General features: G+C 42.5%; 1 protein-coding gene and 1 long non-coding RNA gene across 2 annotated transcripts in view; one reads left to right on the top strand and one right to left on the bottom strand.

The window, feature by feature from the left end:
• Positions 1–19,108: 19,108 nt before the first annotated feature.
• On the bottom strand, positions 19,109–25,052 carry LOC106701074 (uncharacterized). Its single transcript, XR_011467476.1, has 4 exons — positions 24,780–25,052; positions 20,429–20,584; positions 20,009–20,154; positions 19,109–19,374 (listed from the first exon to the last, which is right to left on the bottom strand). It is a non-coding gene; the product is annotated as an uncharacterized lncRNA (long non-coding RNA).
• OTUD4 (OTU deubiquitinase 4) overlaps positions 24,305–25,613 on the top strand; it is a 42,581-nt gene continuing 41,272 nt past the window's right edge. The window contains exon 1 of the mRNA XM_070386595.1: positions 24,305–24,595. Coding sequence (XP_070242696.1) covers positions 24,437–24,595 — 159 coding nt within the window. The 5' untranslated portion in view covers positions 24,305–24,436. The remainder of the gene's footprint in view (positions 24,596–25,613) is intronic.

The following is a 25,613-nucleotide window of genomic DNA, read 5'->3' as shown; positions in this document are numbered from 1 at the left end:
TTGGTAATTGGTACAAAATTAGCCTCTGAACTCTGGATGACTTGTAATTTCAGTTAAAAAAGAGAAAAATAAAAGCAGAACCCTAGTCTATTGTGTGATAATAACACAAAGTTGTTATTTGCCAGCCACACTTGAGAACAAAAGCGACTGATGTAACAAATGTGTTGCTTTTCTTCTGTTTTGACATGGTAAATAGAGCTACTGAAACATTTTCTGACTGCAAATAGTCAATACCGCTCCTCCAATCTTTTCAGGCTTCTCCCCGGGAACAGATGTAAAGCTGAAATGTGAACTACAGCAATGAATTGCAATTAGCGATTACTTTATTTATATCAACAATAGTCCTCTTAAAAAAATACTAGCAATAAAAACTCCAGCAAGTATTACTACATTATTGTGAATAATCACTCAAAGTAGCTTAGGAAAAAAGGGAATTAGCTGAGTCAACTCACCAAAAAAAAAATCCTTGAAACTGAAAGTAATTTTGACTTATGACTTAAACTTTAATAACCCCACACCCCAAAAAAGTGCTAATTACTTGAGAAAATGCTGCTCTGAATATCTTAATCAATGTATAAACTTAATTTGATATAAAATTTGAAGCATATAAATTTTCTATACTTGAAGTTATCTCCTTCTATATATGAAGAAAAATTTCAACAAAAATAAGAGAAGGCAATTCGTTCAGTGGATATTAGACATTAGACAACTACAGGCCTATTTGTGTGTATCTGTTTTATATTTCTCAGAAGAAAAAAATTAGCTTTAAATGGTCACTAGTGTCATTTGAAGACTGTAATCAGGGCTTCTCTTTACTGCAAAACAGAGCAACATTCAGGGCAAATCAGGCAGATAAGACCACATTCCTAACAATGCCCCCATCTCATTATGTATATGTCATTAAATAGGCCAATAAAGAGAATCCCTATCTTGAGTAGATTTGGAATTTTAAAGGAAAAAATAAAAGTTGTCTTTATGTTGTCCAATGTTTAGTAATGATTATTTGGTACATTGCACTCCACCTAAACGATTATTCTTCCTAAACCATTTCCTATAGCTAAAGGTAAAAATATATAGCTAAAGATCTTTCTTTTAAAATATAGTGTAACACAGAAAGCGTTTCTTCTAAGATCATTCCACTCTCTCCAATTTTAACCAACATAGGTTTGGAAGTCCTACCACAGCAAACAGAGAAGAAATGAGTAAATAAAATGAAAAAAACATGGGCAGAACACTCTCTGATATAAATCACAGCAAGATCTTTTGATGCACTTTCAAGAGTAGTAAAAATAAAAACAAAAACAAACAAACCGAGGACCTAATTAAACTTAAAAGCTTTTGCATAGCAAAGGAAACCATCAAAAAAAACAAAAAGAAAACCCCCAGAATGGGAGAAAATATTTGCAAATGAAGCAATGGATAAAGGATTAATCTCTAAAATATGCAAGTAACTCATGTAGCTCAAAAAGAACGCAATCACAATATAGATGGAAAATCTAAAGAGATATTTCTCTGAAGAAGACATACGGGTGGGCAAGAGGCCCATGAAAAGATCCTCAACATCCTTAATAATTAGAGAAATGCAAATCAAAGTGGCAGTGAGGTACCACCTCACACTAGTTAGAATGGCCATCATTAAAAAAAATCTATAAGCAATAAATGCTGGAGAGTGTATAAAGAAAGAGAACCCTCCTACACTGTTGGTGGGAATGCAAGTTGGTGCAGCTGCTAGGAGAACAGTATGGAGATTCTGTTAAATACTAAAACAGGGTTACCATCAGTTCAGTTCAGTTCAGTCGCTCAGTCGTGTCTGACTCTCTGCGACCCCATGAATCGCACCACGCCAGGCCTCCCTGTCCATCATTAGCTCCCGGAGTTCACTCAAACTCACATCTAACGAGTCAGTAATGCCATCCAGCCACCTCATCCTCTGTCATCCTCTTCTCCTCCTGCCCCCAATCCTTCCCAGCATCAGAGTCTTCCAATGAGTCAACTCTTCACATGAGGTGGCCAAAGTATTGGAGTTTCAGCTTTAGCATCAGTCCTTCCAAAGAATACCCTGGACTGATTTCCTTTAGAATGGACTGGTTGGATCTCCTTGCAGTCCAAGGGACTCTCAAGAGTCTTCTCCAACACCACAGTTCAAAAGCATCAATTCTTCAGCGCTCAGCTTTCTTCACAGTCCAACTCTCACATCCATACATGACCACTGGAAAAACCGTAGCCTTGATTAGATGGACCTTCGTTGGCAAAGTAATGTCTCTGCTTTTGAATATGCTATCTAGGTTGGTCATAACTTTCCTCCCAAGGAGTAAGCGTCTTTTAATTTCATGGCTGCAATCACCATCTGCAGTGATTTTGGAGCCCCCAAAAATAAAGTCTGATACTGTTTCCACTGTTTCCCCATCTATTTCCCTGTGAGCTTTAAGCCAACTTTTTCACTCTCCTCTTTCATCAAGAGGCTTTTTAGTTCCTCTTCACTTTCTGCCATAAAGGTGGTGTCATCTGCATATCTGAGATTATTGATATTTCTCCCAGTAATCTTGATTCCAGCTTGTGCTTCTTCCAGCCCAGCATTTCTCATGATGTACTTTGCATAGAAGTTAAATAAGCAGGGTGACAATATACAGCCTTGACGTACTCCTTTTCCTATTTGGAACCAGTCTGTTGTTCCATGTCCAGTTCTAAATATTGCTTCCTGACCTGCATACAGATTTCTCAAGAGGCAGATCAGGTGCTCTGGTATTCCCATCTGTTTCAGAATTTTCCACAGTTTATTGTGATGCACGCAGTCAAAGGCTTTGGCATAGTCAATAAAGCAGAAATAGATGTTTTTCTGGAACTCTCTTGCTTTTTCAATGATCCAGAGGACATTAGCAATTTGATCTCTGGTTCCTCTGCCCAGTTTGAACATCTGGAAGTTCATGGTTCACAAATTGCTGAAGCCTGGCTTGGAGAATTTTGAGCATTACTTTACTAGCGTGTGAGATGAGTGCAATTGTGCAGTAGTTTGAGCGTTCTTTGGCATTGCCTTTCTTAGGGATTGGAATGAAAACTGACCATTTCCAGTCCTGTGACCACTGCTGAGTTTTCCAAATTTGCTGGCATATTGAGTACAGCACTTTCACAGCATCATCTTTTAGGATCATCTTTTAGAAGATCCTGTACAGAAGGGATTAGGGCTTCCCAGGTGGCTCTAGTGGTAAAGAACCTGCCTGCCAGTGTAGGAGATATAAGAGACCAGGGTTTGATCTCTGGTTTGGGAAGATTCCTTGGAGGAGTGCATGCAACCCACTGCAGTATATTTGCCTGGAGAATCCCATGGACAGAGGAACCTGGTGGGCCACAGTCCATAGCATCGTAAAGAGTCGGAAATGACTGAAGTGACTTAGCATGCATGCGTGCACGCACTAGAGGATTAAGAGGTAAAAACTACTATATATAAAATAGATAACCTAAAAGCATATATTGTATAAGACAAAGAATATAGCCAATATTTTACTGTAACTGTAAATGGAATAGAAGCTATAAAAATTTTGAATCAATAAATTGCACACCTGAAACTAATATCATAAATAAACTATATCTCAAAATATATATATAAATAAAACATGTAAATTTAAAAAATACATAAATGAGATTATTGTTATCACAGTATGCTATCTGAATATATCCTAGGCACCATTTACCATGAAAAGTTGAAAGTGTTGGTCGTTCATTCATGTCTGACTCTTTGCAACCCTATTGACTGTAGCCCACCAGACTCCTCTGCCCATGGAATTCTCCAGGCAAGAATACTGGAGTGGGTTGCCATTCCCTTCTCCAGGGGATCTTCCTGACCCAGGGATCGAACCCAGGTCTCCTGCATTGATGGCAGATTCTTTACTATCTGAGCCACCAGGGACTGTTTACATATGGTACATACACAGTTACATATGCAGTTAAACAAGATCCCAAATGAGAGACAGATAACTGCATGTATAGCTCCAGGGAATTCCCATCCATCAGCTAATTAGCAAACCCATTGGCATGGCACTGTAAAACATATGAAGATTACCATCTAACTGGTGAGAGCAGAATATATATACACAAATATGGTCTCATGTACTAAAGCTAAATATTAAGTTGCACCATATGGGCAGTTAGGGGAAAAGCACAGTATAAAGTAGTACAGTAAATAGTACAGATAAAGTGCGCTGAAGGAATTAAGGAATGGACGTAAGAATGTAACCAGAGGTCTTAAGAAAAGATAATACTTTAGAACTCAATTATAAGTGATAAAAACCTAACTCAAAGTAGCTTAGGAAAAACTAACTGAATTGTGGGAAGGACACGGGCACATTTGTGCCTCTGATAATACAAAAACCAAGTGCTTAAAGGCCAATAAAATTTTTTTTCTTTATATATATTTTTTCTGTATATCAACTTCATTTTCTTAGATTGACTTTTTCCATAAGGCTGGCCCCATAGTTATTGCTATCTCCCAGTTTACATCTTCCCACCTTGACCAAAGAGAAAATGACTTTATTCTTTAACTGCTTCTTCTTTTCTAAATATTTATTTGGCTGTTTCTGGTCTTCATTGCAGCACATGGGCTTCTCTAGTTTCAGAATTTGGGCTCAGTAGTTACGGAGAAGGCAATGGCACCCCACTCCAGTACTTTTGCCTGGAAAATCCCATGGACGGAGAAGCCTGGTGGGCTGCAGTCCATGGGGTCGCTAGAGTCAGACACGACTGAGCGACTTCACTTTCACTTTTCACTTTCATGCACTGGAGAAGGAAATGGCAACCCACTCCAGTGTTCTTGCCTGGAGAATCCCAGGGACGGCGGGGCCTGGTGGGCTGCCGTCTATGGGGTCGCACAGAGTCGGACACGACTGAAGCGACTTAGCAGCAGTTGTGGCATACAGGCTCAATAGTTGTGGTAAAAGGGCTTAGTTGCCTCAGGACACGTGGGAATCTGAGTTCCCCAACTAGGAATCAATCCTGCATCTGCTGCATTGGAAGGCAGATTCTCAACCACTGGACCACCAGGGAAGTCCCTTTTCCTTAACTTCTAATTCAGGAAAATACCAAGCAAAGTCTCTGGTTTGTGTTCTGTACCCAATCCTCTAACAGGGTGTATACTGCCTGCCTCCTTAGAATCATACATTTAGAACAGTGGATAGAAATGGGAGGGAGCAGACCCACCAGAGAAATAATTTTCCAAAATGAGACAGCAGCAGTTGCAGGACAGACAGAAAACTGCAATGTGCAACACAAAAGCTGGTGTTTAAATGCTAGCTAAAGGGACCTCCCTAGCGGTCCAGTGATTAAGACTCCATCTTCCAATGCAGGGGATATGGGCCTGGTCCCTGGTCAGGGATTTTTTTAAATTAAAAAAATTAAAAAAAAAAAAAAACTAGCTAAGTCTGTGTCAGGTTGAAGCAGGAATGGGATAGGACAATGGCTAAAAATCTACACTAACATGAATCAAGTCTTTTAAAAATTTCACTCCCCCTTCTAATATATGTGTGTGTGTGCATACTCAGTCACTTCAGTTGTGTCTGTCTCTTTGCATGGACTGTAGCCCACCAGGCTCCTCTGTCCATGGGACTCCCCAGGCAAGAATATGAGAGTGGTTTGCCATTTTCTTCTCCAGGGGATCTTCCTGATCCAGAGATGGAACCAACATCTCCTGTATTGGCAGGCGATTTTTCACTGCTGAGCCACCAGGGAAGCCACTGACATCGACTTCTTTGGAAATAGCATGACCTTCGCTCATCAGATGACAAAGTTAAAAAAAGTGCCATACTGGTGAAACTTGTTGGAAACCTACCCCTGGAATTTCCAGGAGAACTTGTTCATGGGGAAACACCTTGCCTTCAGCACTCTGCTGCAAGGTCACCCAACAGGTACCATGAGAAGCCGCTCCTAGGGAGGTGCCAAATGCTAATGTTCCTGGGTGCTGATGACCACTCGGGGAGCCTGAGGACAAGACTATGCTGCAACCAGCAAGAGAAACTCTTTTCTGCTCCAGTGTTCTTCCAGCCCCCACTACTGACAAACGAGGAAGTCCAGCTTCATTATCATAGAGGCGCATATGGCAACCCACTCCAGTATCCTTGCCTCTGTTAATCACATGAACAGAGGAGCCTGGTGGGGTCACAAAGAGTTGGACAGGACTGAGCACCAGCACAGGCAACGAAATGTGAATTTGGAGCTGAGAGGCAGTGAATCGGTCACAGGCACAAAGTATCTATGGAATTTTCTGAAGTACCCATTTTTGAAGAAATACTATCCATTAGCTTTATTCTGCTCTTCTCCAGTAGACCTTAGTCAGAGAAGGAGGAGGGCAGATAATGCCTCAAGGAAATTCTACCAAGTCTCCAGGTGAAAGGAGACTTCCTGTTACTACTTAAAAGTGTAACAGGAAGGGTTGAAAGTCTTGCCATGAGAAAAGCTGTTTTGATTTAGAAGAGATGACTGATGATGAGAATTTGGTAGTCTCTTACTTTGATCTGGGGAATCGCATGGAAATATATTACTAAGTGACCTTTAGCTCTACAGATGCAATGGAAATGATGTACTGCTAAAATAAATTTTAGTTTTATAAAAATGTGTGACATACTCTAAGGAAAAGAAGCTCAAATGTTTATATGGGAATTCATTCACTAGCAGTGGAAGCTGTTTAGGTGGTATACATGTTGAAAAAACATATAGGGCATGTTCAAACTGAGATGAATTCAAAACTGAAGGAGGAAAATGATGTAGGTTGAGCAACTGAAGGAACGAAACTTGCCAGTTTTCCTTTTCTTTTTCAGTTCAGTCTTTCCATATCTTTGTAAAGGAAGAGTTGGGTGGCTCTTCATGTTACAGCTAGCAGCGCTTGGTATTGTATCAGTCGGAGTCCAGTTAGGGAAAGAAAGATAAAAGAAAAACACTAGGAAATTTCACAGATGGAGATACCCAGAGCTGACAGTAGAGGCAGCAATTGCCTATGGGTCAGGGGAGACAGAAGGGAGGCTATTGGGATTACCATTCACCTCCCAGGAGAAAGGGTCCCTCTAGAACTGGGGATCCAGCATCTGAGAAGTGCATGCTGCCTGGCTAGCTCTGTATATGTGTGTGTGTGTGTGCACGCACTCAGTCTCTCATGTGTCCAGCTCTCTGGGACCCCATGGACTGTAGCCCGCCAAGCTCCTCTGTCCATGGGATTCTCCAGGCAAGAACACTGGAGTAGGTTGCCATTTCCTTCTCTTCCCAACTCAGGGACTGAACCCACATCTCTTGTGTCTCCTGTGTTGGCAGGCAGCTTCTTTACCACTGAGCCATCTGGGAAGCCTGGCTACCTCTGAGGGGACCGGAAAGCTGAGGGTGCTGAAAGAAGCTAGGTTAGCACAGCCAAGAACAGGAAAAAAAGAAGTCAGGAAAGCAGTCTCCTTTTCTTTCTCCCACCTTCTAGTCTCATTCTAGCGCCTCCTACTGGCAGAATTTAGCAGCCGGCTGGCAAAGGAGTCTGGGAATTCACAAAGTTCTAGTTCTGGCATCATTACAGAAGCTATGAAAGGGTCACTTTGGGATTGAGAGACTATGGGTAAATAATCAATCCAGTAAGGTAGCTAAAATGCATCATTTAAGAATTTTTTTTTCTTCTTTTTTATTTTGTCTTTTCAGGTGTTGGGAAAGGAAAGGGTAGCCATCACTACATGTCAGAGTAGAGCACGGAATGTGGCTTTTTCTTAAGCTAGCACCCTCATTACTCTGGGTGGTGGCCAAAGGCCCTACTGGGACCTTGACAAAGCTTATGCCGTGGAGTGAAACCTCTGCATTCAGTTCGTAGTCAGCTGTCAAGCTGGGGCACTGCCAGCATGCCCGCCAAGGGAATCTGTGTGTGTAGGGGCCTGAAGTTTACCTCTTTGAAGGCTTGGGGAGCTGGATGGCCATAGGGCCTCCCAGTAATCCTTAGTCCATTTATCTGGCATTTTGTGGGCACGAGAATCCTACTTTCTATGACATTTTTTTCTATGTTTGTATCCCAAGAATCAGCCCCTATCTCACCTCTCCCCACATGTTTTCAGCTTTTATTTACATGTGCTTAGACACTCAGTCGTGTCTGATTCTTTTCAACCCTATAGACTGTAGCCCACCAGGCTCCTCTGTCCATGGGATTCTCCAGGTGAGTATACTAGAAAGGATTGTCATTTCCTACTCCAGGGGATCTTCCTGACCCAGGGATTGAACCCACATCTCCTGTGTCTCCTGCATTGGCAGGTGGGGTCTTTACCCGCTGAGCCATCCGGGAAGCCCACATATATTTATTTATATAGTCACACAAATCAAATGTCCTATTCTTAAATTTCTTTCAACATAGACCTTGATGCCCTGTTAAAACCCAAGCTTAAGGACTTCTCTGGTGGTCCAGCAGCTAGGATTCCTCACTGCCAAGGCAGGGTGCCAGGGTTCAACCCCTGGTCAAGGAACTAGATTCGATCCCATGTGCCACAACTAAGATTCTGCCTGCCACAGGATGGATCCGGCACAGCCATATAAATAAATAAAATATTTAACAACAACAACAAAAAGCCCCATGCTTAGATCAATAGCCCATGGGTCTCTAGTGAGTTTTTTCACAGATTAGGGAAATACCGTGTTCATTTGTTCTCAGCAGTGGCAGTGAAAGTACCTTCTTTCTGGAATGTGTTTGTTGCAAAGAAAGAAAAGATATTAAAACAAGTAGGAAGTTCATACACTGTTACATTTTTCTCATTCTATTAGCATTACGTTTTTAATTTTTCTTGGCACTCTATTTTCCTGTTCTGCGTCTTAGATTAACTGTGGATAAGATTTTCTTTAAAATGGCTAATTAGAAGACTGAACGTGTTATTAGTAAAGTTACAAATATTTTTCTGAGAGGAATAATACCCAATAAGCTTATTATATGACCTAACTTTTCAGTCTAAGTATTTCAACTGCTTTTGCTAATTGAGGAAAAGGAAACCGACACTAATTGAATTGACCGAACGCATAGTAGATTTTGGCCCAAGAAAACGTTCCTCCGTTTGTAGAATTGAACCTTGTAGCTGATGTGAAGGCAAAGAGTAAAATGCATTTGTTTTTATTTAAATAAAATGGAGTGCAATAGCTGAAATAAACTTAAAAACCCCCAAACAAATGCATTTTACTCTTTGCCTTCACATCAGCTACAAGGTTGAGTTGCATTGAAGTATAATTCACACGCCATAAAATTCACCCTTTTAAAGCGCACAATTTCATGATTTTTAGTATAGTCAGAGATCTCTGAAACCATTACCATGATCTAATTTTAGACACCTCCATCTCTCCTCAAGAACTGTACTATTTTTACTCCCATTTTTTCCCCACCACTGCAGCCTGTGGCACCAATAAATCTGCTCTCTGTCTCTATGGATTTGCTTATTCTGAACATTTCATATGAATGGAATTACACATGTGCATTTTGTGACAGACTCTTTTCATTTAGCGCGTTTTCAAGGTTCATTTATTTTGTAGTGTGTATCAGTATTTTTTTCATTTTTATTGCTGAATGATATTCCATTAAAGGACTCTAGCATATTACTTACCCATCCATCATTTGAGTTATTTCCACCTTTTGTCTTGTTTTTGAACATTAGTTATACAAGATTTTGTGTGGGCATGTGTTTTTAATTTTCTTGAACATATACCTTTAGAGTAGAATTGAATTGCTAGATAATGTGGTAACTCTAAGCTTAACATTTTGAGAAACTGGCAAACTGTTTTTCTAAAGTGGCTGCACTATTTTACAGCCCCTTCAGCAGTGTGTGAGGGTCTCACTTTATTTATATCCTCACCAAAATTTGTTGTCTGTCTCTTTAATTGTAACCATCCCGTCTGGTTTGTACGGAGCATCTCGTTGTTCTTCTGATTTATATTGTGGTTCAGTCACCAAGTTGTGTCCAACTCTTTGTGACCCAAAGGACTGCAGCACGCCAGGCTTCCCTGTTCTCCACTATCTTTAGGAGTTTGCTCAAGTTCATGTCCATTGAGTCAGGACATGATTGCATGGGTATGATTTACATACCCATGATTAATGAAGAACATTTTTTTCATGTGCCTATTGGCCATTTGTATATCTTTTTGGAAAAACAAATAAGGTACGTTGAATGTGTAGATCAATTTGAGGAGAATTGCCATCTTAACAATATTAAGTTTTCTGATCCATAAATATGTGATGTTTTCCTGTGAATTTATGTATTTAATTTCTTTCAACAAACAATATAGTTTTGCACAAGTTCTTGAGCTTCTTTTGTTAATTTATTACTAAGATTTTACTTTTTGATGTAGTTTAAATAGAGTTGTTTACTTAATGTCATTTTTAGATTGTCCATTGCTAATGTGTAGAAATACAATTGATTTTTTTTTATTGATCTTGTATCCTGCAAACTTGCTGAATTGTTTCTTAATTCTTAAAGTTTTCTGGTGGATCCTGTTGTATTTTTTCAGAGTGAAAATGTATCTCTGGTATGTGTCACATATATACACTTCTTTTACGTTTAGAAAAACTTTCTCCTCACTTACAATTATATTGTCAACTTTTGTTTAAACTCTTGCTCCTCTGATAGTACTGCTGCATTTGTGTAGCCTGTAAATTCAGCCACTGCACAGATTTGCTGAACAAATCTTCAAATAAAAGTATATCCACACAAGCAGATTAACAAACATAGATCAGTATGTAAAAGTGATGAGATAAACAATTTCTTAAAGTTATGCTGTTTATGAAGAATGATCTTGGTGTATATCGGTTTGTGGTTGTCCTTTGCCGCATGGTGGGAAGAAGGCACAGGGCATCTTCTAAAAGATAGATCACAATTAGAACCAGACACGGAACAACAGACTTGTTCAAAATTGGGAAAGGAGTATGTCAAGGCTATATATTGTCACGCTGCTTATTTAATTTACATGCACGATACATCATGTGAAATGTTGGACTAGATGAATCACAAGCTGGAATCAAGATTGCCAGAAGAAACATCAATAGCCTCAGATATGCAGATGATACCACTCTAATGACAGACAGCAAAGAGGAACTGAAGAGCCTCTTGATGAGAGTGAAAGAGGAGAGTGAAAAAGCTGGCTTAAAACTCAACATTCAAAAAACCAATACTGTGGCATTCAGTCCTATCACTTCATGGCAAATAGAATGGGAAAAAGTGGAAACAGTGAGAGACTATTTTCTTGGGCTCCAAAATCAGGCTGGATGGTGACTGCAGCCATGAAATTAAAAGATCTTGCTCCTTGGAAGAAAAGCTATGAAAAACGTAGATAGAGTAGTGAAAAGCAGAGACATTACTACTTTGTTGACAAAGATCCATCTAGTCAAAGACAAAGATCCATCTAGTCAAAGCTATGGTTTTTCCAGTAGTCATGTATGGATGTGAGATTGGTCCATAAAGAAGGGTTAGCGCTGTATAATTGATAATTTTGAATCGTGGTGCTGGAGAAGACTCTTGAGAGTCCCTTGGACAGCAAGGAGATCAAACCAGTCAATCCTAAAGGAAATTACCTTGAATATTCATTGGAAGGACTGATGCTGAAGCTGAAGCTCCAATACTTTGGCCATCTGATGGGAAGAGCCAAGTGATTGGAAAAGCCCCCGATGCTGGGAAAGATGGAGGGCAGGAGGAGAAGGGGGCAGCAGAGGATGAGATGAATGGATGACCTCACCGACCCAATGGACATGAGTTTGAGCAAACTCTGGGATGTAGTGAAGGACAGGGAAGCCTGGTGTGCTGCCCATGGGGTTGTAAAGAGTCGGACATGACTTAGCGACCGAGCAACAACATCTCAGTCAGACAGGAGAGATAAAGATACAGAGTTGACTGGATCAAAGAATCTTCAGTAGGAGTCAAGATAGTACAGCAGCCCTGGAGGCAAAATCAGAGAAATTCAGACTTATTTTGTGATCCCTAATTGAAAAAAACCTGTGAAAACAATCATTATGTTGTTCTGAATTTATTTTTAAAGCATTACTTCAGACTTCTGTTATTCCACTCAAGAGGGAATAACAGGGAGTTTATTTACCTTCTTTCCTGAAATAACCAAAAGTCCAGGCGAAATATATGAAACAATGGTTTTCAAGACAATGGATGTTAGCAAACAAAGGACAGTGATGACTGAAGGTGAGAAACAGATGTTGTGAGTTCTACGCTCATCCCAGCTTAATGTCTGGAGAGAGGCTTTAGGCCGTGATTGCTTCCCAGGTAACTCAGTGGTAAAGAATTCGCTTGCCAACATAGGAGACTCAGGTTTGATCCCTGGGTCAGGAAGATCCCCTGGAGGAAGAAATGGCAATCTGCTCCAGTATTCTTGCCTGGGAAATGCCATGGACAGAGGAGCCAGGTGGGATACAGTCCATGGGGTCACCAGGAGTCAGACGTGACTGAGTACGCTTGCATGCACAGAGAGAACCCAGGCAAAGTCTTGCAAAAGCCAAGATATGGGGAGTGGAGCATGGAGTTCCGACCTCCTCTGAGTGCTCCACCTGAATCTCCCAGTGTTAATCAACCCAGAAGCTCTCCAGATCTTGTCCTTGTGGAATTTTATGGAGGCTTCAGTACATAGGCACAGTTGATTAAATCACTGGCCATCTGTGATTGAACTCAACCTTTATCTCTTCTCTCCTCCCAGGAAGTTGGGGTAGGACTAAAAGTCCCAACCCTTTATTCATTATTGGTTCCCCAGGCAACCAGCCCATCCTTAGGTTACTTAGGGATTTTCCAAAAGCTGCCTATTAACAAAGGCGCCTCTATCAATCTCTTCATTTAGGAAATTCCAAGAGTTTAGGAGCTCTGTTCAGCAACTGAGAGGAAGAAAGACCATATATATATTTCTTATTATAAGTCTCAATTTCACTGGCAGTTTCTTATGAGGTTATATGCATGCCTAACAAATGACTTAGCCATTACATTCCTAGGTAATTTGCCCAAGAGAAATAAAGAGTTCACAGCAGCTTTATTTTTAATAGCTTCAAATTGGAAATAACCCAAATGCCCATCAACAGGTGAATGGATAAACAATGTGTAGTGTGTCCAGAGAATGGAATATTACTCAATAATGAAAAGAAATGAACTACTGATACATGAATGGATCAATCTCATGATGAATTTGCCCCACAAATGAAGTCAGGCAAAAAGAGGGTTCATTTTGAAAGAGTTTAATTCGTGTAAAATTGTAGAAACTCCCCAAAACTTACGTGTTGAAGTTCTAACACTCAGTACCTCAGGATATAACTATTTAAGGAGATAGTATTTTGATTTTCCCTGGTGGCTCAGATAGTCTGCCTGCAATGCAGGAGACCCAGGTTTGATCCTTGGGTTGGGAAGATCCCCTGGAGAAGGAAATGGCAACTCACTCCAGTATTCTTGCCTGGAGAACCCCACAGACAGGGGAGCCTGCTGGGCTGCAGTCTGTGGGGTCACCATAGTCTGTGCAGTTGCAAAAAGTCAGACATGCCTGAGAGACTAACACTTTCAGTACTTTAAAGGGGTTGTTGTTGTTCAGTCTCTCAGGCGAGTCAACTCTTTGCGACCCCAGTTAAAATGAGACCATTTGAATTAGTTCTAATCCAATCTACCTGGCATCCTTTTAAGAGGACATTTTTAGTCAGATGGATGCAAAGAAAAAAATCATGTGAAGTCTCTTGGAAAAAATTTCCATCTACAAGCTGAGGAAACAGTACTCAAATCAACTCTGAGAACACTTTGATCTCAAACTTCTACCCTTCAGAATTGTGCTGAAATAAATTTCTGTTAAGTCAGCTGTGTGTGTGCTAAGTTGCTTCAGTCATGTCTGACTCTGTGAGACCCTGTGGAGTGCAGCCTGCCAGGCTCCTCTGTGCATGGGATTCTCCAAGCAGGAATACTGGAGTGGGTTGCCATGCCCTGCTCCAGGGGATCTTTCCCACCCAGGGATTGAACCTGCATCTCTTGTGTCTAACTTGTATTGGTAGGTGGGTTCTTTACCACTAGCACCACCTGGGAAACCCTGTATTAAGTCACCCAGTCTGTGGTATTTTATTATACAGTCCTAGAAAATCTGCTTGCAAAGCAGGAAACTGGGGTTCAATCCCTGGGTTGGGAAGATCCCTTGGAGAAGGGAATGGCTACTCCAGCATTCTTGCCTGGAGAATTCCATGAACAGAGTTCTCTGTTTGGTGGGCTAATGGGATCGCCAAGAGTCTGAAAGGCCTGAGTGGCTAACACTTTAACTTTTCACTTTCAGCAAACTAAGGCAGTGACAGAAAACAGAGTATGGAGAGCTGAGGACGGGGGAAGGCTGGGTCAAACCGATTACATAGAGGGACAGGAAACTCAGTGGGGTCATGGGTATGTTCATTATCTGGATTTTGGTGATGATTTCATAGACAGAGACATATATCAAGGTTTCTTAAATTGTATACTTTAAATATATATATATTTTATTGTGTGATCTGAATTCTCAAGAAAGCTATTAAAATGATTTGAGTTAACTTTTACACTGCTTTTTGCAGTAGTATGTTCCATATCTTTGTTAGTTTTAATTATGATGGTACACTTTTGTATTTTTATTAATAATTCCTTATTATAACTTTAATTTTAAAATATTGGTATTTTTATGTTGTAATAATCTTAAGCAATACAATTTTATTTTTCTGTGTCTTTGTCTCATGGTGTGATAGGCATACCTCATTTTATTGTTTTTTCCTTTATTGCATTTTACAGATACTGTGTTTCTTACAAATCGAAAATTCATGGCAATCCTATGTTGAACAAGTTTTTTGGCATCATTTTTCCAAGAATGATTGCTTACTTCATGTCTCCAGGTCACATTTTCACAATTCTCACAATATTGCAAACATTTTTGAGACATGGCCCTCCAGCAAAAAAGATTACAACTGACCGAAGGCTCAGATGATGGTTAACAGTTTTTAGCAATAAAGTATTTTTAAACTAAGGTACATACATTGAATTTTTTTAGACATAATGCTATTGCACATGTGATAAACTACTGTATCATATAAGCATAACTTTTATATGCCCTGCTGCTGCTGCTAAGTCGCTTCAGTCGTGTCCGACTCTGTGTGACCCCATAGACGGCAGCCCACCAGGCTCCCCTGTCCCTGGGATTCTCCAGGCAAGAATACTGGAGTGGGTTGCCATTTCCTTCTCTAATGCATGAAAGTGGAAAATGAAAGTGAAGTCGCTCAGTCACGATCCCATGGACTGCAGCCTACCAGCCTTCTCCATCCATGGGATTTTCCAGGCCAAAAAATTCATGTGACTTACTTTATGGTAAAGGTCTGGAAGCAAACCAGCAATATCTCTGAGGTGTACTTATCTACATAAATAGGCAGTACAACCTAAAGATTGGAATCTTTAAGAATTTTTTTGTGGTGATTTAGAACAGGGATTATGGGCTTGAATACAGGTCAGTTGTCTGTATAATTTCCTTTTTCATGTGTAGTAGGCACTGCCATCCGAATTTTCAGATGTTCCCAGATATGCTGGATGATCTTCAGAATCACCTGGGGAAATTCATAAAACATAGATTCCTCTGTCCTATCTGTTGCTATTCTGATTCAAGAAACCTGGAGTAGGATTCACAAAATTAACCTTTTAAAAAATGTACTTATTTGGCTGGGCTAGTTCTAGTTGTGGCGTGCAGGATCTTCAATCTTCATTGTAGCACGTGGGATCTTGTTTCCCGACCAGGGATTGAACCCAGGCCCCCTGCACTGCGAGTGGGAGTCTTAGCTACTGGATCACTAGGAAAGCCCCTAACCATTTTTTATTATAGAACATTTCAAACACATACAGAGTGGAAGGAATAGTATAATGAACACCCATACACACGTCTTAATTTCAACAATAATTATCTCCACAACCCAGTCTTTATCCCCATCTTCTCCCTTTAATAAAGTCTGACACTGTTTCCACTGTTTCCCCATCTATTTCCCATGAAGTGATGGAACCAGATGCCATGATCTTCATTTTCTGAATGTTGACTGCAGTCATGAAATTAAAAGACGCTTACTCCTTGGAAGGAAAGTTATGACCAACCTAGATAGCATATTCAAAAGCAGAGACATTACTTTGCCAACAAAGGTCCGTCTAGTCAAGGCTATGGTTTTTCCAGTGGTCATGTATGGATGTGAGAGTTGGACTATAAAGAAAGCTGAGCGCCGAGGAATTGATGCTTTTGAACCGTGGTGTTGGAGAAGACTCCTGAGAGTCCTTTGGACTGCAAGGAGATCCAACCAGTCCATTCTGAAGGAGATCAACCCTGGGATTTCTTTGGAAGGACTGATGTTGAAGCTGAAACTCCAGTACTTTGGGCACCTCATGCAAAGAGTTGACTTGTTGGAAAAGACTCTGATGCTGGGAGGGATTGGGGGCAGGAGGAGAAGGGGACGACAGAGGATGAGATGGCTGGATGGCATCACTGACTCGATGGATGTGAGTCTGGGTGAACTCTGGGAGTTGGTGATGGATAGGGAGGCCTAGCATGCTGCGATTCATGGGGTCACAAAGAGTCGGACACGACTGAGCGACTGAACTAACTAACTCTCCCTTTAATACCATTGATCTGTTGTTTTTCAGAATTTTTCTGGGTGATTGTGATCAACACATAGACCCACACACATAGTTAAGAGGCTCGATAGTATTCTAATTGTGCATATTAAAATGTAGTCAGTTTTCTATTAACATTTAGATTATCTTCAATTCTTTGTTTATAAAGAAAAATATGTACAACTAGACACACAGTCTTGGCAAAATACTTAGGTCAACCAACCTAAATAGCATATTCAAAGCAGAGACATTACTTTGCCAACAAAGGTCCGTCTAGTCAAGGCTATGGTTTTTCCTGTGGTCATGTATGGATGTGAGAGTTGGACTGTGAAGGAAGCTGAGCACCGAAGAATTGATGCTTTTGAACCGTGATGTTGGAGAAGATTCTTGAGAGTCCCTTGGACTGCAAGGAGATCCAACCAGTCCATTCTGAAGGAGATCAGCCCTGGGATTTCCTTGGAAGGAATGATGCTAACTAAAGCTGAAACTCCAGTACTTTGGCCACCTCTTGCGACAAGTTGATTCGTTGGAAAAGACTCTGATGCTGGGAGGGATTGGGGGCAGGAGGAGAAGGGGACGACAGAGGATGAGATGGCTGGATGGCATCACTGACTCGATGGACGTGAGTCGGAGTGAACTCTGGGAGTTAGTGATGGACAGGGAGGCCTGGCGTGCTGCGATTCATGGGGTTGCAAAGAGTCGGACACGACTGAGCGACTGAACTAACTAACTAACTCTCCCTTTAATACCATTGATCTGTTGTTTTTCAGAATTTTTCTGGGTGATTGTGATCAACACATAGACCCACACACATAGTTAAGAGGCTCGATAGTATTCTAATTGTGCATATTAAAATGTAGTCAATTTTCTATTAACATTTAGATTATCTTCAATTCTTTGTTTATAAAGAAAAATATGTACAACTAGACACACAGTCTTGGCAAAATACTTAGGTCTCAACTACAGGTTCAAGAATTACACATTTTCTTTTCTTTAAAAAAATTTATTTATTTGGCTGTACCCACCTTAATTGAGGTACTCGGGATCTTTGATCTTTATTGCAGCATGTGTGATTTTTAGTTGTGGCATGTGAGATCTAGTTCCCTGACCAGGGATTGGACCCAAGCCCTCTGCATTGGGAGCATGGAACCACTGGACCACCAGAGAAATCCCTACACTTTCATTTGAAATGTTTTTCTCATTGAGAGATTTATTGGAAACACAGGAAAATATTTAATGACTATTCCTTAAACTGCTGATCTGAATATATAAAAGCAAATACACTCTTAGACACGTGGGAAATACAAAATAATCATAAATTCTGCAAGCCTACAAAGACTTTACAATCCCACACTGGGGAGATATCGTAAATTCCTTGTAAGGTGACTTTGTAAATTTGCTTGGGTCAGAGTGAGAATTGAGAAGTGGTAGTGAAAGGAGGGCCTTCCCAGGTGGTACAGTGGTGAAGAATCCACCTGCCAATTCAGGAGACACAAGAGACTCAAGTACGATCCCTGGGTGGGGAAGATCCCCTGGAGGAGGGCATGGCAACCCATTCCAGTATCCTTGCCTAGAGAATCCCATGGACAGAGGAGCCTGGCAGCTACTGTCCGTGGAGTCAGAGAGAGTCAGACACGACTAAGCTCGCGTGCTATGAGATGAGTTAGAGGTAAAAGCCTGAAAATAGGTGGGGTTTATTTACAGAGATGATGGATTCTGACTAGCTGTTTATACAAGAGCCTCAGTCTATTGTGAGGTTTTTTGTCTTTCCAACTTGAGCATAGCAATGTGCTGACCTCATAAGGAAGTGACAGCTGCTGAGAGAAACTAAACCATAGTTTGACTCCTCCAATCACACTGGGAATAGGGTGTCAGGACTACAGTCTGAGCTCTGGGGTTTAGAACTGACTCAGTTCATTCTGTTTCACAATGAGGAGGTAGCCAACAGTGGCAACGCGGCAGCTGAAGGCGAATGTGGGTTGGTGATGAAGAAATAACATCAGAAAACCTTTTTGGAAGTCCTTTAACATTTGGGATTCCCAAATTTTCAGAAAAAGAAAAAATTTCGAGCTTTCTAGGAAAAAAAAAATGTTCTGTGCAACTAAGAAAGTAACTCTTGTAAATTAAATTCTATTTGGCCCCAAATAGCTCAGCTGGTAAAGAATCTGCCTGCAATGCAGGAGACCTTGGGTTCAATTCCTGGGTCAGGAAGATTCACTGGAGAAGGGATAGGCTACCCACTCCAGTATTCTTGGGCTTCCCTGGTGGTTCAGCTGGTAAAGAATCGCCTGCAATATGGGAAACCTGGGTTTGATCCCTGGGTTGGGAAGATCCCCTGGAGAAGAAAAGGCTACCCACTCCCGTATTCTGGCCTGGAGAATTCCATGAACTGTATAGTCCATGGGGTCACAAAGAGTTGGACACGACTAAGCAACTTTCACTCACCATTATTTAATATTGAAAGAAAAATATGCCAGGATACATAGACTAAGTAGTTGTAACAAGAACAACAACAAAAAATGCTTGGTTAAGTAAGTTTATTTTTCTCTCATAAAACAGTCCACGCCTTCCGGCCTTGAAGCATTGAGGGACTCTGTTTTCTTTCAACTTCTTCATCTGTTCTCTTAAGAGTATTGTCTTTGTAGTTAGTATTGGCTTTGTTTCAACCATGTTTTCAAATGAGCAGAAGGAAAGCAGGAAAGACTGTCGAGGGCAGGAGGCTTCATCTTTAAGGAAATGAACTAGAAGTTAAGGGCTTCGCTGGTGGCTCAGATGGTAAAGAATCTGCCTGCAATGCAGAAGACCAGAGTTCAGTCCCTGGGTCAGGAAGATAACCCCGGAGAAGCGAATGGCTACCCACTCTGGTATTCTTGTCTAGAGAATCCCATGGACAGAGGAGCCTGGCGGGCTACAAATACATGGGGTCACAAACATGCTCAGACATGACTGAGCAACTAACACAAATAGACTGAATGTTAAACTCATCTATTCTGTTCGCATCTCACTGGCCTACATTAGTGACATGGTCACATTTAATTCCAAGATAGGAAATATGTGCATGACCATGCAGGTAATATTCAGGAGCAATAAAGTATAAACTGGAGGACAGTTAGTAGTCTAGCATATAGAGTCTGAGAGAAATAGTTCTTTCTTTGAAAACAGGTTTTTTGTAGGATTTAATTACTTGATTTTTTATAGAAAACAAACCAAAATGTTATGTGGCAATAAAGCTCAGACGTTCTTAGGATTTTGTAATTTTGTAAAGGATTTTATGAATTAGGAAAAAAAAATCTGTTTACTGGCAACTTTGCTTAGCACAAAAGATATTAAATTAGTGATTATTTTCATGAATTATTGACATATATTCTATGTCTACCTAGTAAAGGGGCTTCCCAAGGTGGCTCAGTGGGTAAAGAATCTACCTGCAATGTGTTTGACCCCTGGGTTGGGAAGATCTCCTGGAGAAGGGAATGGCAACCCATTCCAGGATTCTTGCTGGGAAGTCCAATGAACAGAGGAGCCCGGCGAGCTACAGTCCATGGGGTCACAACTGAAGTGACATACACACCTAGGAAAGAGAAACAGTGGAGTGTTATGTTTGTCTTATTTACTTTTGGAACCTTATTCCAACGTTTAGGAGCTTAACACAAGAAAAAAGCATCAACTCACGTAGCTTGTGAGATCAAGAATCTTAGAATTAAGCAGCTTAGCCCTGGGGAATTCCCCGGTGGCCCAGTGGTTAGGGCTCTGTGCCTTTCACTGGCAGGGCTTGGGTTGCATCCTTGGTAGGGGTTGGGGGGGGGGCGCGGGGGTTGAATTCAAAGAAAAAAATAATCTCAGACCTTGGCTGGATGAGGGGTTTCTCATGGAGTTGCAGTAATCTGAAAGCTTGATTTGGTTGCAGGACTCACTTCAAAGCTGACTTATGTGGCTGTTGGCTGAGGCTCCATTTCCCCACCAGGAGACGTCTAAGTTTTCCCCATAGCAACCAGCTTTCGCTAGAGTGAGTCACCCACAAAAGAGGAAATATAAGAGAACAACCAAAAACATCTCTTATAACCTGATCTCAGCAGCAATATATTAAATTTGTACAATTTGCTCTATTCTATTGATCACAGAGACCAATCCTGCTATAAAGTGGAGGCAACTACACAGGAGAGTGAATACAGGAGGCAGGGATCACTGGGGGCCATCTTTGAGAATGCCTACGGTAAATGAATACTGGAGAATGCCTACTTGGAGAAGGAAACGTCAACCCACTGAAGCATTCTTACCTGGGAAATACCATGGACAAAGGAGCCTGGTGGGCTATAGTCTATGGGGTCACAGAATTGGACACAACTGAGTGACCAAACACCACCACCATAACACCTAACTTTTTATTGGAAAAAAAGCTGCACAAAATCTATCATTTTTAAAACAAAAATGATTATTAGCTCCAAAGTTTGTCAGAGCAAGCAGACTTGAGGTATTTAACTGTGTACAAGAAAAACAGTTGACACATTTGCCTGGGATGACTAATTTCGTTAACTTCTCAGGAGCGTTGAATCCTTCAGATTATATTTGATTAAAATGTCTGCTCTTCACTTTTGCTGATCAGAAACGGCTTCCTCAGAGCGAACATGGTCAGTCAGATGTAGTTTTTGGAAAACTTTCAGAGGTTAAGGTTAGCAAGTGAATTTCTATAAGCATTGGTTCAGTTTAAAGTCACAGGATCCTTTAATGTTGTCTAAACAGGGAGCTATATTTGGGGATTTGGCATACAGAGGGTCTGTCTTGGATCAGGTCTCAAAATACCTAAAGGATTTCCTTAAACAGGCCCCTGGTCAGATACAACAGGTGTTTTACTTCTAATTTTGGAAGCAGAAGCAGGCAGTTTAGAGTGAGGCTGATCTGCACTCATTTAGCAGGAATGAGGATAATAAGTAATTTTGTCAGGACATCAAGTGTAGAGATGACTGGAAATGTGTTATTCTTCTAGTACTCTGATAACAAACCACATTTTTATAAGATTACATAGAATGGTGATGAATTCTGATTAGAGCCTCTGTTTTCTTAGTATTTAATGATTCGTTTAAAAAATACTCTAAGTCAACTGTAGTGTCAACTAGAGTACTTATTTAAATGATTGTATTCATTTATTTGTACAATTGTGAGTGAATTACATTTTTGTAAATGGAAAATAAAGACATGGTAGTGTTAATGATGTATTTGGTTTCCTCTTCAAAGTGTTTCAAAGGAATCTGGAGGCTTTAAAAAATAGTGATATTCCATTAAAAAAATGTATGTATGTAAGCACATTCAAATAAGATTAAAATATAGATAAAGCTTAAGATAGAAAATATGCTTGAAACAGTATTAGCCACTCAAAATGGAATTATTGCACATATAAAAGGTGAGCAAAGCTTTTTAATGACTTCTAAAAATTAATGTAATCACGAACAATGTAGTCATAAACATTTCAATTACAAAATAAGGCTTGATAAATTTTCAAACGTGAGGCCCCTGGAAATATGTTTCTAATATGTTCTCAAGATAATTAGCAATGCAGTTGTCTAGCATGCTAGACACAGTAGATTTTCCAAATACCTATTGATTTGGAGATTAGCTTCAGAACTCTTAATTCTAAATTACATAAATGTTAGGAAAGGCATGGTTTTCTTTTGGCATATATGAAAGTCTGTTGCTTATTAATACTACAGAATCTACTCATTTTAAGAATTCGATATTTAAGCTATTGTTTAGATATTACTTTACTTTCCATTCCTCTGTGGGTTTAAAAGGCAAGTCATATTTATAAAAAGAAAATGCCATATTGTAAGTAGTGGCAAAACTGGGCAGTTCTTTTTGAGTGGAATGAGTGCAATCATATATTTTAAATTATATATTTTTGAAGAAGGAAAAGCAACAGGTTTGATTTGAAACTAGATTTTTCTAAAAGGGATTCTGAAGTGTATTTCTCTACAAAATGTACAAAATTCAATAGTGGGACAAGAAAATTCATTTAGGTCAGAATCCTTTTTTTGCTTTCTCTAAAAACAGCACCATTGGATATTTGAATCTTTAAACCTTAAGAAATCAAATCTAAACGTTCCAAGGAGAGTGAACACACGAGTCATTGTTTGCACCAAGTACTGAAAACAGATTTCTCAAATAGAATTTTCAGTAATTTGCACTGGACTCTCACCATCTGGCCTGCCTTGCCCCCCTATTCCAAAGAGTCTGTTTGACCACATGTCTAAATCTACAGTAACTAACTCGTCAGTCTCCCCAGCCCCACCCTGCTGCACCATGGCTTCAAGAGTAGATTTTATGATTAACCGTGTATTTAAAAGACTGGGATACCAGATGCTGTTGTACTTGAATAAAAATAAAATTCTGGTGTCACAAAAACAAGCTGGATAAATTCTAGGTTGTAAAGGCATACAATGTCATTCAACTTCGCAGGGTGGGAAGTTGAACAGGAATCCTCCAGCAAACACCGCTGGAACCCAGGGCACGTCCAGCACGCTATCAAACAATTACAAGATGGTTTTTTAAAAAGGGAAAAAAAAAAAAATCTTAAGTTTTTCCGACTAGTGACACCCCTTTGTGCTGGGGTGGGCAGCTATAGTGGCAGGGTGAACCAAAATGTCTGTGGCAAAGACATCATCTTGCTATATACCGCCAGAGCTGTACTTCTAGTCTTGAATAGGAATCAGCAGTCCACGGCTGATTTATGGACAGCCTGTATCGCCCCGCACGATGCGAGTTCCAGGAGCCTTCGCCAATTAGGTCTATTTTCTGCTTAAGCCGTTAAAGCCACCTCCATGGAAACGTCAGGGGAAGAGGCCGGGGAGGGGGTGGGGGGGTGGGGGAGGGGAGCAGACAGGTGCGCCCTCTGTTTGGAAATACACAAAGGGCCGACCCAGCGGCCTCCGTGTCCCTGGCAACTCCACGCATGCAGGGCGCGCGCACATCCCGCAGGCCCGCGGCGCAGAAGGCGGGCGGCCGGCCGGGCGGGGCGGCGCGCGCAGGTCTCCGCGCGTCTGCAGGCGGAGACCCTCGGCCTGCTGGAGGACGCGCGGTGCCCGGGAAGCGTGAAGCCGGCTCCGGGTGGCGGCGGCGGCGGCCGCGCTGTAGGGACTTGTAGTCCGCGCGCCTCCCGGGCGCCTCCCCCCACCGCGTAGGCCGGCCGCGCGTCCCCGCCCGCCGCAGGCCGACTTCCTGCCGCTGCCCAAACTACACCTCCCGCCGTCCTCTCCGCGGTCGGGGCCGAAAGCGAAAACACATTCTGGGCAGCGAGGGTGCTGCCCTCCCGCCGGGCGCCCCCGCCCCCTCCCCGCCCCTCCGGCGGCCTCCTGCGAGGTGGGGAGACGATCAGGCCGCGCCTTTCTCTCTCGGCTTCTTCGGCTCCCGGTGTGGGGCCCGCAGGCCTCGCTTTCACCAAGAGTCTCGGCCGGCGCGTTCGGGTTGCGGGGGTTTCCTCGCTTCCGCCGGGTCTGGCGAGGAAACTTGTGTGTGTGTGGGGGGCGGGACCCCGGGGCCCCAGTGGCTGAGCCGGGCGGCGAGGCCCGCGTCAAGTGACTGCTCGCTTGCGGGTTTTGGTGAATTCCCCGCCTCGTTTCCCCCGGGCGCGTGGCCCCGCGGGAGGCGGCCGCGTGCGCCCGGCCATGCACTAGGCAGGGCTCCCTATGCTCGCGGACCGCCGCCTCGGGCCGCCGCCGCCTGCCGCCGCCCGCCCAGCGCGAGCCCGAGCCCGAGCCCGAGCCCCAGCCGCTGCCCGCCCCCGGCCGGGGCGTCCAGGAGCCGGCGGCGCGGCCATGTGGGGCTAGCCCGCTCCGCGCCGGGCCTGCTGCGCGACCGGCAACATGGAGGCGGCCGTCGGCACCCCCGACGGCGGCGACCGGGGCGGCGCGGCGCCCCGCGAGGACGCGACGCCCATGGACGCCTATCTGCGGACCTTGGGCTTGTATCGGAAACTGGTCGCCAAGGACGGGTCGTGCTTGTTCCGAGCCGTGGCGGAGCAGGTAACGGGGCGGGGGCCGGAGGGGACGATCGGCGGGGGCCCGGGTGGGAAGCGGCGGGCGGGCTGTCCCTCTTCCCCCCCCAACCCGGGCTGCGCGTGGCCCCGCAGGCGTCACAGCGGCCCATTGTCGCCCCGGAACCGGACGCTGCCCTGGGACTGGGAGCTCCGAATCGAAACTTAAAAACCTGTAAATGATCTGGGTGTCGTCCTTCCTGGCGAAGAGGTAATGAGTTGAAGCTAGCCCGTGAGGCCTGCCGGAGAGTCTGCACCCTTGCTGGAGGGGTGGGAACTTGGCGAAATGCTGTTTTTCGCCTCCCCTTTTGGCTTTACAAGCATAGCGTTCACACCAGTACGCAGAATGTTGACTAGAGGAGGTGGTGCACCAGACTCGACTCGTGGGATCATGATTTTTTTTCCCCCCCCTGTTACTGGACTTTGGAGCGTGGGGAAGCCAAGCCCGCGGATGTCCGTCTGAGTCAGGAGTGGGGGAAATGTGCAGTTTGGGAAAACCAGACTTTAGAAAATGTAGAATGTTTGCACAGAATTGTCTTTGAGTAGATTTCACCTTATTTTAATGCCCTGCAAGGCACTGTAGGTGAGCTAAAAAAAAATAATTGACTTAGAGAAAGTGTTTTAAAGTTGGTAGTGGGAAGGAAGACTGTATCTGGGGTCCTTTAGGTCCTTGGCCGAATTCTTCCCCCTTACTGATTAAAAGCACTTTGTAATACAGTTCTTGGGAGGATGTTTCTGATTTATTTTTTTGGTAAGAGAGCTTATTCCCTATTATGTAACACTGTAGTCGGTAGGTGTGCAGCCACCCAGATCCATCCTGTATTGAAAAATAGCTGTTGAATTAGTTGGACATACGTTTCACATTACCAACCTGGTGGGTATTTCCTACCGTTCCCAGTCTGCTTCCCTTTGGCCTAAGATCTACCCCTTCCCTCTCCTGCCCGCCTTTGGAGTTTTTCTGTTTGTCTTTCTCTCACCTTTTTTAATGCTAAGTAGCTTTTGAAATT

Source organism: Bos mutus, chromosome 17 (assembly GCF_027580195.1).
Source record: "Bos mutus isolate GX-2022 chromosome 17, NWIPB_WYAK_1.1, whole genome shotgun sequence".
Taxonomy (NCBI): Eukaryota; Metazoa; Chordata; class Mammalia; order Artiodactyla; family Bovidae; genus Bos; species Bos mutus.
Note: the sequence above shows the minus strand (reverse complement) of the source record. Positions and strands in the feature narration are given on the sequence as shown.